Source organism: Passer montanus, unplaced genomic scaffold (assembly GCF_014805655.1).
Source record: "Passer montanus isolate IOZ18808 unplaced genomic scaffold, ASM1480565v1 scaffold10, whole genome shotgun sequence".
NCBI lineage: Eukaryota > Metazoa > Chordata > Aves > Passeriformes > Passeridae > Passer > Passer montanus.
Genome location: NW_024356505.1, coordinates 26,076,375 through 26,090,171, shown reverse-complemented (window position 1 = coordinate 26,090,171; position 13,797 = coordinate 26,076,375). Strand labels below are relative to the sequence as shown.

At 36.8% G+C, this 13,797-nt stretch overlaps 1 protein-coding gene across 6 annotated transcripts in view; it reads right to left on the bottom strand.

Annotated features, from left to right (window-relative positions):
- MLLT10 (MLLT10 histone lysine methyltransferase DOT1L cofactor) overlaps window positions 1-13,797 on the bottom strand; it is a 121,950-nt gene that overhangs the window by 71,105 nt on the left and 37,048 nt on the right. For 5 of the 6 annotated variants that reach the window (XM_039704702.1, XM_039704713.1, XM_039704684.1 and 2 more), the window contains 3 exons: window positions 10,563-10,666; window positions 6,936-7,029; window positions 4,905-5,000 (listed from right to left, as the gene is read on the bottom strand). In XM_039704702.1, the coding sequence (XP_039560636.1) occupies window positions 4,905-5,000; window positions 6,936-7,029; window positions 10,563-10,666 (294 nt within the window). The remainder of the gene's footprint in view (window positions 1-4,904; window positions 5,001-6,935; window positions 7,030-10,562; window positions 10,667-13,797) is intronic. The other variant, XM_039704709.1, reaches the window with a different exon arrangement.

Here is a 13,797-nt window from a genome sequence, read left to right as displayed (position 1 = left end):
CATCCCATAAGGGAGGAGAATGAGCAAGTGGCTGTGTGAGGATGAGCTGCTGGCTAGGGGTTTTATTTTCTTCACAGTAAAAGACAAAGACTAAAATGTGTACTTTGAGATGGAGAAAGACAGTTGTAACCTAAGCAGCCTTACAAAATTCTACACCTTGCAGAGTAGTTTCAAAGTATACCTGAGGTGGTATACATGTCATTTTGATCTTATAATAATTAACTAATCCCAGCTGACAAGCTTAATACTATTGAGGTGTTTGCTGTGCTAATGTATACTAAAAGCATTACTCTTTTTTCAGTAATATATATAATGTGTTACTGTAAGGTTAAAAAAATATGAGATAGTCAAATCAGTAATTCCATTATAACCTTGAGAATTGAGACAAGAAGTTCCTACTTTTTCTCTTATTAAAATAAAAGAAAATAGAAATTAAAATGAGCTTATATTCTTATGAATTTTTTCTTGACCTCAACAAGAGATCATTGCGCTGGTGCCAGCTCCAGTAAATGTCATGCAGTTGAGTATCAGGATGACAGTTGTATACACAGAACACTGCACAAGCTGACAGAGAATTTTAGTGAGCAACAAGTCAAACCAGATTGTCACCTTTCCTCTTAATCCTGCAGATAAAAATATATTACCAAATATACTCAGATAGAGTAGCTTTGTGAGGAAATTTTGTTTACACAGCCACATGCTGTCAGTATTCCCAAATAGTAAGACTTTCAAAAAATTTGACATTAAGAGATGTATTAAAAAAGAAAAGTCTACACTCCTATGAAAGTCAGTACAGAACAGGTGCCCAGAAAGAGAAACACTATTCACTGGCAACAACAGTGAAGACCGAAGGATGAAGACATCCCTCTTTTCAAAACCATGGAACCCACACAAAAATTCATTTTAGGAAACAGGAACTGGGTTCTGCATCTTAGACAGACATTAGTGTAGCTATACACTGAAATACATGTGGTTCATATTTATTGACCAGCTTTTAGAGGTGTTTCAGAGGCATGTTTCTTTCCCTCTGACTGAACAGAATTTGGAGTAAGTTAACACAGATATGCATCACCATTTGCATCTGTATCACTCAGTTCTTATTCAGATAATATTTATCTAGTATTACTTCAATTACTAAAATTGAAGTAATTTCAAAGTGGTTGCAAATCACTTCTCTTCTAGTTATCTTTAGCATTCTTAAAATTTTGCTTCGGACATCAAGAGCAGTTGAAAGGATTAAAGTGTCAAATATTTTAAACTTATTAACAAAACTCACAAATTTAATAAAAATGCAATGGAATACTGCATTACTGAGATGAGTTTGGAGCTTTTTTTCCCTAAAAAGTTACATAAAACCCCCAATGTTCAAGTAGCATCACTTAGTTTATGAAATGAGATAATTCATAGAAGAATGACACAAATAGAATCATCTTTAAAACACTCTATACAGCTCTACAAAGTGACTCCTTGGGACTAAAACAGATTTTTTTTGTTGCCGTTTTTCAAGAGAAGAAATAAACTACTGCTTATGCACTGAATAACCCAAAAACCTGCAATGGGATCCTATTTTTACCACAGAATGTTCTGTGATGCACAGCAGGTCCATTTTACACTTGCCCAGTGAGTTGTTCAGACAGTGAGGAAAGCCCCAGGAACACTTGATCTGAGTGCTTACACCAGCCTTGCACCAGCTTACACAGCACATTAAACTCATTAAAAAGCATCAAGCACCTTTCTCCCAAATGAAATTCATTGCCCTGACACATGAGCACAGGCTCCTGCACAACACTTTGGCGAAGTCTGGGCAGCTCCAAACACAGTTCCAAACCAACACACAGCCTATGGGAATCTCAATGCAGAGACATGGTTTAATCTTCCCTTCCCAAGGGCCTAACAACCAAACTCCCAGCTACAGTGGAACACACCGAGGGTGACACACTGCCACAACCTGTTCTTAGGTGCTCAGGTTTCTACCCACAGAATCAGAAAAGCTGGAATGTTTCTTTAAGAACAACACAAGCAGCAAAACTATCCCCACAATGCATTAGTAGCTCAGTGTTTAGGACACTCCTGGCTCCTGCATTTTAGGTTCTCCTCTGATGCTCTCCAACTTCTGTGATAGTGACAAGAGGTCCTCTGTCACTATTTTATACTTTTTGGCTCTTCAGTCACTTCTTAGACAACTGCAGTCTTCAGTCATGAAGCCATTTTTGTTTAGTTTACATTATACGAGCTACTATAGCAGGGTTTTAAAGTCCCTTTTCCTGCTCAGCTCAGACCAATATAGAAAAGACACCTGTGTAATTCAGCTGCTATATAGCAGATAATTATTACATAATATATTAACATTTTTCAGAAGTCATGAACATATAAAGCTAGTAACGTTGCCTAATTTTCATGTTAGTGGCAAAAAAACCTTTTTTATTATACAAAGGTCAATTCCAGATATGTTTACTTCCTTCTTTAGTCCTTCCAAATAACATTTGGAAGTAACAGTAACATTAAAGCAAGGCACTCTTCCACAGCCTCATGGTGGCCTAAGTTCTGCCAAGAAGGTCTGAGCAAGTACCTGGGCCCTGAAGAAAAGGGATATTATAACGGAATGTCAAGTGACATACTACCAGTCCTCTTTATAAGGGACACAGCCTCATCACTAAATCATTTCTAAATAGCACCTCTGCTACAGAAACTAACAATGCTTAGGCAGTAGTAATCAGAATATAATGAAGCCATTTATTCTGTAGCTTCAACATCATCATGAAAATTAAATCATACCTAAGGTTTGGTTAGAATTGTTCAGGATTTTTTTTATTATTATACCCTTACATATTAGTCACCAATTTTGTTGGCAGCGTGCCCAGAAGAGACGAAATACATACTATGGAAGGGAAACACGGGCTTTCAGCTGAGCCTGTTTGTAAAAATGACAGCTACCTATATTCACATTTTCAGACCAACCGCTTCTTACCGAAGTGCAGTATTTCACATGCACAAATGGATAGCTTTTGAGGTCTTAGCAAGAAAAGTGGCTCCAAAACACAACACATACAGCTACTGCTTAGCAAAACAGAAAGCTTTAATGATGCCTGCAGATCAGATTATCCAAATTTCCAAAGAATGAAGATGAAAGATACAGCAGAAACTACACCAGTCTTGAGGGGGATGTGGGAGCCACACACACGCAAACACTACTGTATCTGTGAAGGAAGATATAAACATTCACTATAATATGACAAAAATATAGATTCTCACATGATTTACAAAAGAGGAAATAAGGAAAGTCCCCCTAAAAAACTGCTCTACTCCTCCAAGATATTTAATACTGTTTATGAAATACACAGCATAAGCTGAAAAAAAAGCTGACACCATTGACTGAACACACTCAGTTTGAAAGTCCCGCCAAGTGGACCCTGCAGATTACACAGGTATGACCTGGGAAGCACAGTATCTTCAGTCAAATTCATTTAAGAAAAACACAAAGTAAAACCCAAAATAAAACAAAAAAACCACAAGCCCACCAACTTACAAGTTTTGTCAATGTGAGTAAAAATCCATGCATGTACTTTGATAAAACATGACCTAGAATATGACAGTAGTGAAAAACTGAGAAAAAAATATGGCAAATATTAGTAAGAGTTTATTGTGCGGCTAATTCTGTAGTGTCGAATTGAAAACTGGTTTTTCTACCAAGGTGTTACTAAGAAAAAAGAAGTCTGCCAAAGCCCCATACGTTTATTATTTTAGCCCTAAATTTAGCTTTAGAGGTACAACAGCATCACAGTGCTGCATCACTCTTTTCTGCATTACCAGATAAAGACAGAATGATTCACATACACCATTAAACAAGTCTAAAGGTTAGACTTTTTCAAAGATTATCCAAGAACAACTGGCAATCAATATCCATCCAAAATGGAAGGGATCTTAAAATCCAAATCAAATATTAAGGAGACTAAGAGTCTAAAGACTGACATTTGCTATTCAATTTCCTGTTTCTATAAATATAGCTCCTTTGTATAATACACATTTGGTCCAAAGATTCTTTGATTCCAAATTTAATGTAATGATTTTTAATAATGTAAAACTAAGTTTATCTACATTCACACAAAATCCTATTAAGCTATTTGTAAAGGACGTGTGCTATTGAGAAGTTTTGTATGTATTCTTAGAGGCCTAAAAAAAGTGCCAAAGCATATTTGCATTATTATGTCTGTTATCACCTTCTGTTGAATTTAGATGACAAATTTCCAACAGACAACTGTTAATGCAGCAGTAATAAAAACATAAAAATAGTAATCATCATAGATTTGAAATTATTTTTAATAATATGCAAAGTCAGATCATTAAGAGAATACGGCAACGTTAGAAATCAGCAGTTACGTTCTTTGTACCCGCACAGGAAGATTTCCCAGGTGAGTAAGAAGGTGTTTTGCCAGCACAGTGGGCTTGACCACTGATACAGTAAAATGCGTCAAGAAGAGATGTCAGTTCTTTGATGAGAGGAAGATATAACAGGTTGAAACATAAGGAATTAGATGCACGTGTTTATCCACACAGTTGCTGAAATGTCTACTGCTGGTTTTCTTCCTTGTGGAGTCACAAAGGGTATAGAAGAAAAGCTCTACCAGAAAATTAAAGCAAAGTAAGTTGCATGGAGCAGCCTTCCCAGTGGATATGTTTCAGTATCACAAAACTGAATATAAACAGAAATAGAGAAGTGCATATACAAATGCACCTGAAGAGGTTTCCTTTTTGGATGCCAGTACCTATGGTTTATCACCTGTTATTTATTATTCAGTGCTTCAGAACAAGATTTTCTTCACGCTTTTCAGCCAAAATTAAATTTACCAGAAAGGGCTACTTTTAAGCAGATGTGCCACATAATTAGCAACGACAAATCCACTTACTTTTTTCTCCTTCTCATGATGTTTATCCTGAGAGTGAGAGGAAGAATCACTTAAACTTTGATCATATGACCTATTAGATCCCCGTTTGCTCTTTTTCTAAAAAGAGAAAATATATTTATGGACAGAGAAAAGGAACCATTTGAATAAATAAAAAGTATAAAGCATTTCCACTGACAAGATGCCTTATTGCTTGAGGAAAAAAACTTCAGTGCTTCAGTTACTGGAAAGCTGACTAATTACTGACACTAAAATTCACAAGGCCACTGAATATATACCAGGAAAAAAGTCTGTCCCTGTATCAACTTTTACACCTCCCACAAATTTGCAAGATATGCTTTCCACAGAGAAATAAAATATGCCACTACTTAAAGGTTAAAAGATGCTAGACACATTTTCAAGTTTTCATAACATAAAACAAAAAAGATGCTGCTCAAATGAGTATCACATGAAATCACAATGATGCCCTGACACATGCCTGAAATGCATTGTAAGGTGACTTCATGACTTATTTATTATTCAAACTATCTGCCTGGTATATTTTCATTAAAATGGATTAAAAAGCAGGATAAAGAATGCTACAGTCATGTCTGTGATTGTAAGTGGCAGATGTAATTGCCTGCATTTCTGTAATGTCTGAGAACCTGGTTCAGGACTGCAAATACTTTATGCTGGGCCAGTGCTCTAAATGTTGGTTTTATTGTAACTGAGGAAGCATTTAAAGACAATTCTTTTGTCAAACAGTTTTCAGTGGAATAGTAGATGCAGAACATCCACCATCTTCAGCAGTAAAAACTAAGCACCTGTATTTACCAGGCCTTAACAGTCACAACAATCCTAAAGAAAAACTTAAACAAAACAATCTTGCCAGTCTTTACTGTTCCTACCACTACAGCTTTGTACTGGAAAGCTAACTAATTGTATGTCAAATACAGAGTTATGTCTTTATCATTAAACTTGGGTTTTAAATAAACATACCTATTCTCAATCATAGCAGCACTGCTATATTCAAATCAAAGGCATAACAGTGTAAGGGTTTGCCTTCATCACTAAATAAGAGACCATTTTTTAAATATTTAGCTCAAGACAGTAAAAAAAAAACAAACAAACTTAGCTTAGTAAGGGCCTAGAAAGCCTTGATTTATCTTCATTATGAAGCAAATTCATCAATATTCACAAAAGCACAAAACTAACCTTACCAAGCTAATCTTCTAGAAACTAAATTGTTGACTGGTCCTGTGTTTTTACCCCACTGCAACCTAAGTGTCACACCAAGTATTCAACTTTTTTAGCAGTGAAAAGTAATCTGCAAGTTAAACTATAATTACAAGAGTATTTGAACATAAGTCTGCATATTTTAGTATTAATAAATAACATTTTTAAAACATCAGTAAGCCCCTCAAGTCCACACACTCGCACATGTACACAGAAACAGATACCTGGAACTGTCAATTGTTAAGAAATGAAAGGAAAGACTCCAGAGGTCTGATCCAAAACCTACTGCATTAACTGAGAAATTTCATTGTTTTTCTTTTCTTGTTTGTTTTTAAAAATCAAACCTCAAGTCACTTCCTTAAGGTTGTGTTTCAGAGAACTTACAAGGAGGGAATACTCACTGGCTACACAGTGAGAGATAGAACAAAAGAGGTTGGGCAGAAGAGTAACAGAAGCAGAAAAATATGGAGTGCTTCTTTATTCTCTAGATGTAGTAGTTACTAGTTTATTCCAAAATGGACAGAGTTCCTAGAAGGCACCTAAACAAATAGCAAAAGAAAACATTCCAGGAACTCAATGAAAAAAATCACTAAATGTGCATGCTATTTCTGGCAGAGGGGGAAAACCCACACATCTATAAAGTAACCACTTATAAAAACATTTCCAGCCAGTACTTCTGTAACTGTGATTAAAACATTGTTTTAATGAAATACAATCTACTTTTTGAAGTACATGAAAATATTATTTCTAGTGCTAATGGCAACTCAGAATAAAAAATAAGTCAGTAACATTTATTTATAGAATTTAATAAATACATACCAGTTTATTAAAATGGTATTTACAGTAGCCGCAGTATTGGACGTTATCTGCACCATTGCCTTCCTCTTCACAAAGAAGTCCTGCAAACTGTGCACTAAAAATAAATCAGAAAACATTCAAGGAAAGACATTTTACACCAGTTTGTAGCACAGTATCACAGCTGATAACATATGGATGATTATATCTGCAATTAGTAAGAGATTTCCACACAAATAACTTCCAGTGGCATGTGAACACATAACCAACCCTTGTAGCCCAGGGAAAAACATGTATAATTCATATTTGGCCTGTTGCCTTTTGTCAGAATCTTTAAACCACTCACACAAGCTTACAGCTAGCAAATCTACATTTACTATGCAGCTACTTGCACAAGTAAATAAACAAAGCCATCCATAATGACTCTTAGCTCAAATTCAAGCAAAAAATATCTAAGGAAAGAACAGCTTTTAACAAAACCATACTACAGCTCCAAAAAAGAGGTTTTTCAGAACTTGCATACATGCATCTCTAATTTGCCATGACAATTACTGGGGTTTCTTAAATCTAATTTGAATTACATAGTAAATCAAAGTGTATTTACTAGTTTAAAATACTGTGGCAGGCTAATCTCTTTTTAAATGATCAACACTTACAAGTTGCATTGACTAGACTAATTATTACCTTATTCTGCTATAACTTTTTCAAAACATTTTTGTTTTTCACCATTTGTAATGTTGATATATTTTCTTTATCAAAACCAACTTAGATTTTGACAAACCAAATATTGTCACATTTTCCATATAATTTTCATTCCCACGTGTCAGAGTTTAGGATTTTTCCTTTTGTTTCTTTCCCTCAGGGAATCTTCTCCCATATGTTGCTAGGAGACAACAACAACGACTTGAGAGAGAAAAAGAAGTTGCCAAACTCAGAGGAGGAGGGCACCTGGCTGCACTTCTCGCATCTGAGGGTTTCTTTCGGAGGGGCAGAGATGCCAGAGGATGGGGCTGGGAAAAAGAGGGCTGGGGCAGCTGCTAAAAAGAGAGCTGGAGCTCTCTGGAGCTCTCGGCACAGGGAGGGCAGAGAGGCTGCAGTCGCTGTGGGGAGAATTCCTCACCACTGCGGGGTTCAGTGTCCTGCTGCCTTTCTTCTACCAGAGCTCTGCTCCGAGGAGCAGCCGCTGCGCCGGGCCCTCGCTGGCACCTGCCCCAGCGAACAGGGGACCCTTCCCATCTGCTCAGCTGCTTCCAGGGAAACCGCACCACTCTCCCCCCCATGGGAGCCGCTCCCTGCCCTGCTCGGAGGCCGGTGCCACTCACTGCCCTGCTGCCTGCCCATCTTCTCCGCCACTTCTTGTTTTTTGCTGTAGCCCCACAGCCCCTGCGTGCCCTGACATCCCCGGGGTTCCAGCTACAGCTGCGGAGTTTCTGATACGTCTCATCTACCACTCCGGGACTGTGCTCATCCCTGCCGGTCCAGTTTGCTGCTCCCGAGGGTCCAGCTGAGCACCAGGATCGATTGCCCCAAGGGGTTTGCAAAGCAAAGCCTCTCTTGCATCCCTTCCCGTCTGGGCCGAGCCGCCATGGGCAGGCGCTCCCCGCGCTCCCGGCCGGGAGCCCGCAGCGCCCCTGCCGGCCACGGCCGGAACTGCGCCTGCGGGGAAGGGCCTGAGGGAGGCGAGAGTGCTCCCCGGGCTCCCGCTGGGGTCTCCATTCTTGTCTGCTGCCGTTGGTTTTGTTTGTCTGTTATACACCTACGTACTGGCAAAGGACTGTTATTCCTTTTCACACATCCTTGCCTGAAAGACCCTTAATTCCAAAGTTATAATAATTGGGAGGGAGGGGGATCCTACTCTCCATTCTAAGGGAGGCTCCTGCCTTCCTTGGCAGACACCTGTCTTTCAAACCAAGACACCATAATAATGCAATGTTACAGTCAAAACGATACACGAGCGTATTTAAATGAAAGAATATTATAGAATGTGGTTCATTTTCACAGATTTTTAAAAATATGCTCTTGGAAAACCCAGAAATACTAAATACAGGCACAGCTACAGCTGATACCAACTAGAAAAATAATAAAGAGGATGTCTTTAAGCAAAGATGTATTGTTTCTAAGCTTCTCTTACAAAAAACATGCACTCAAGCTCATTTTTCATTAGACAACCATTCTGATAATCCAAATGTGATACATCTTGCCCTGGATTTCTCGTAGTCTTCACGTTTTTCTTCCCTTTTTTGTTTAATATTACAGAAGCCTCCAATTATCTCCAGCCATACTACTACTCTCCAGCTAGATATCATTTTGTAGTATAGACCATGTTTTTGAACCAAAACATTCTAAAAAGTGGCAAGACAGCTGTTTTAATTTTCAACTTGAAGTCTCATGCTCTTCACAGCATTCAGGGTTTTGGAATAAAGTAAAAAGATGAAAAGGACTCTTGTATGTACCCAAGTGTTTGAAAGGAAAGAGACCTTTCATACAAGCACTTGGATGTACACATTTTTTCACATCTCTAAGTAATCCCTTTACATGGTATGCATGCTTTGAGGAACGCAATCCATTTTCACCATAAAAAGAAACTTGACATTGATCACATCCAATGAAAAATTAGATGCTTATGAAAGAAAAAAACTTGCAAAGTAGTCAAGCAATTAAATAAATGAAGAGTTGCCAAGATTATCAGCACCAAAACAATGGAATCAAACCCTTCAAGATCTCCACAAGACATACACATTATCACTTGAGTACACTGAAGAAAATACATTTAAGTGATTTAAGCTGATGTGTAAATACCATTCCCCTGACTGAACTGGTCATGAAGCAGCATACTGGGGCAGTCATAAACAGACAGGTAAATCCACAGATTATGTAGCTAGATAGCCTAGATAAATCTGCCCACTACTGTAAAATAGCTCCAGCTGAAACTGAAAAAACAAATAATGCCTGCAAATTTTGGAGTAGAACCCTTTCTGCTTCCTTTTACCTGTTGACATGTGGTTTAATCTAATTATCCAGCCTCTTTTAGAAGTCCATAAAGTGAAACAAGCATCTCCTGAATGGAAGGAAAACTAAATATCTTAAAGTGGAATTAATCAGAGGGTGGAGAACACAGCTTTTTTTTCTCTGGCAGTAACACATGAAATCTGAATAGTTCAGGATGATCTGTACCATAAAACCAGTCAAGTGAGTTGCTCCCAAATGTTTGGAAATCCATACTGGAGAGGATGAGTCTAGTGCATTTTTACATACAGTAAAAATTTTCCCACTGATTTAGCAAAAGGAAACATCAAAATCAGTTAGTAGGCAATGCTAACAAATAATATCTTCATACCCCGTATCCTATTAAACAGCCTCTAAGAAAAATAACCTAAGACCAAGAACAAAAACCCAAACTCCCCAATACTTATTCACAGGAGCACACACCATTTAATACCACCCAAGGGAGTATTATCAGACAGCTTCTGCAGCTCACAGCAAAATCTATGCTGCCACTGCCATATTGTTAGTAAACACTATTATAAAAACAAACCACTTTGCTGTATTTCTTTACTCAAAAGATGTACTAAATAAGGAGCTTATTCATTACACTGTGTGTATTGATTCCTTCTGGAACATCAGAAATATTAAATAATAAAATATACTTACCACGTTACGTGAAAAGCTTGTCGACATCCATGTTTATTACATGTCATACAAGCACCAGTGGCTGCTTTACTTTCTCTGCCTTGTTCATCACAAATATAGCATGTCTATCAAAGAGAAAATACTTAATTTGGTAAGAAGTATACAAACAAATGCTGTGTTACAGGAGATCCTAGGCTGAGAACTACTGGATTTTGCAGCTAAGCTGGTGTAAGAAGTTCTTCATGGAAGTCTAATCATGCTTGTTAGCAAAAGGAGATCACCTGGCAGACTCTCAGGATTTGTATAACACTTCACCAATGTTAAGGCAGTACAATTACTAATTTGCTTACATTTCATACCATTGTCAACCACCCAAAGGGTTAAACAGCCAAGGGTTAATAGCATTAGGCTTCCCAACTGTCCTTGCTTTCAAGTTTGCATTTATGTCCTTTTAAGTCTCAATCATTTTCATAATCATTTAATATAACCTGTATTTGTGGATTTCATAAACATCAGACTGAGTGCCTAATGGTATAATATGCCATATGGTATATATATATCTACACAATTACATACAAAAAACCTGCAAACTTGAAATTTTTTTGTACATTTGGTGCAAAGAATTTTCCAAGTGTTATAGCATGTTTCAATATTCATATGATACACAGCTACTTTTAATTAAATTGGTGTTTAACTGAACTCTGCTTTGTTTGGATAACTATTTCAGTATGACTTGGATAGACCTATAAATATCTTGTAAATTAATCAATCAAGAACCTTCTGTAAAAAAGCTTGAATGAATATACCAAACACATTTCAACCTCCAAAACAAGCTGTTTAGTACCTGGAAATCTTTTCATAGCATTTCTGTCAATTTATTTCTTTTACTGGGATGCCATGGCAATTTTGAATGTTTTCAAAAACATTCTTAGTAAAACAGAAGAAAGAAATTAGGCCCCAAAAAATGCAATTTCTTCCTCACCATTCAATACTTTTCTTTTAACAAGTGGCTGATAAACATGGATACATACAGTATGGAAGTTCACTACTATACTAGGCATCACTACACTCTCTCACCAGCATTCCACGGAGAAACATCAGGTGAAACTAAATCTCTTTTCACTTTTTCCTGTCCTAATTACTGAAAGAGCATTTAGAGAGACTCTATACCATATCACATTCATGTGTAAAATTCAACAATTTAAGAAGAGATTCTTAATGAAAGTATCATCCAGTACTGTGGTGGATTAAGTTTTGTTTTTATATGAGAGAACTTTACTGAGTATTAAACATTAAGGACACTCTGCAGAAACCCCATTCCCCATCATAAGATCCTTAATGAGAAAAGAGAAACTTCTTTATGTCAAAAAACAAAATTGTCTCTATTTTAACTGCCTAACAATTTTGTCACAACCTCCTTTCAGTGAGGCAGAGAATGAGTAGAATAATAAATGCAAACAACATCAATCACGTGTAGCAGAAAACAAGGTGGGAAAAATGGACCAGGAGACCACTGAATTATTTTTTTTTTAATTATATAATGCAAAACCAGTCTTAGACAGGAAAATTAGTGAAATTCTGAGATCAGAACAGCCCGTTACAGAGATTTTTAGAACAACAGTTAACAGGAGGTGTCAGCTAACTAAAGCATTTTTGTTAATATGCAAGACTTGAAGGTTGGAGAATTATTCTTGTACAGTTTCCACACTACTTTAAAAAGCTAATATATCCTAAAATCATACCCTATAACCTAACATTTAAAAGATCAGAAAGGGGATAATCCTACTTAATTCTTTGCCTTGCTTCTTTTGTACCTCAAGGTGGTGAACACTGATAATTCAGTTGTTTGACAGGGTCTGAGACTGGCTGCTTTTTAGCTTTCCATACCATGACCTGACACGTTTAGATTTTAGGAACGAACAAGGTCATGATCTATCAGCCTCATCTGAGTCACTATATTAAGTGTAAGTAACTTCAAAGTAAGATACTTCTATAAACAGAGTTCAATAAACTCCACAAAACTCAAACTCCAATTACTTTGTTTTTTTCAGAGTTTTGTTTCAAGTGCTTACAGTTTTTTCCTCACTGATGCTCAGAAAGAAGAGCAATACAAGCATTCCACTTAGCAGAAAGGTAGATTCAATTTTTCAGTATTTACCCTACGTGTAGGGTCTTCTGTTTTCAGACCTCTTAGAGCAATTTACAGTACAATGACTGAAAAATTACTACAAGCTACATTATTAACAAGTTTAAATGCAACACAGTGGACTGACTATTCATTTTAAGAAGCTCAAAGAACTTTCCTACAATAGTCATGATATGCCTTAAACCTGTTTCCTAGAATTCCATATGAAACAGGGACAAAGAAGGTTCCAACAGACAGTAAGTTCTCTACAGCTGAACTTCTCATATTTGTACCTTCTCTTAGATACACAAACAATTCCAAAAGCCTGAAAACTTTGTCTTTCTTTCACAAAGGGAGACTTGCATGTATTTGCAAATCCATACAAATGCTACACCTATGAAGCCTCTGAAATGTCAAAGTTCAAAACTGTGTCCTACCACCTACAGCTGCACTCTTCTTCAAAGCCCTTAAGGGAAGAGCGTACTCTCCCAAATTCACCGGAAAAGAAACAAAAGCTTTTGATTTAGCAAGGAAATTTTACTCAGAAATAGAACAAACATCTTATTTGCTTTAAAGGTAAAATATGTATTTTGTACAGCTGTCTTTATGTTACTGTCAGTATTTTCCCTCCAAAGATTCAAAGTGTAAACGTTCTTTGCAAAAGCAAAGACCAAAGGGAAGATGAGACAAAAAATATGTATATGTATATGTATATATATGTATATACAATATATGTATAACGCAAAAAGTAATTTCAGAAATAGTTTACTTATAACAGCTACTGAATGTCATTCTCTGATCCCAAAATCAAACCTAGGAATCATACAGAAATTTCTCATTGTTGCAGCAAGTACTGAAAGAAAAGTTTGCCAGCTGCATTCATTATGAGGCAGATCAAGAAACTCCAAATGCACTTATCTTTAAATCAGTTCTTAAAAGACATTCCTAAAAGCAGTAATTATATAAAATTATCACAGTTTCAAATTAACCTGAAAGAGACAAAAAAAGCTGACATAAAATAAATATATATCATCCATGCATAACTATCCAAGGAAAAAGAAACACCTATTTCTGAAAAGAAGAGCAACTAATAGCCCATTTCTTTTTTGGAAGTACTTGTGTAAGAGGAGC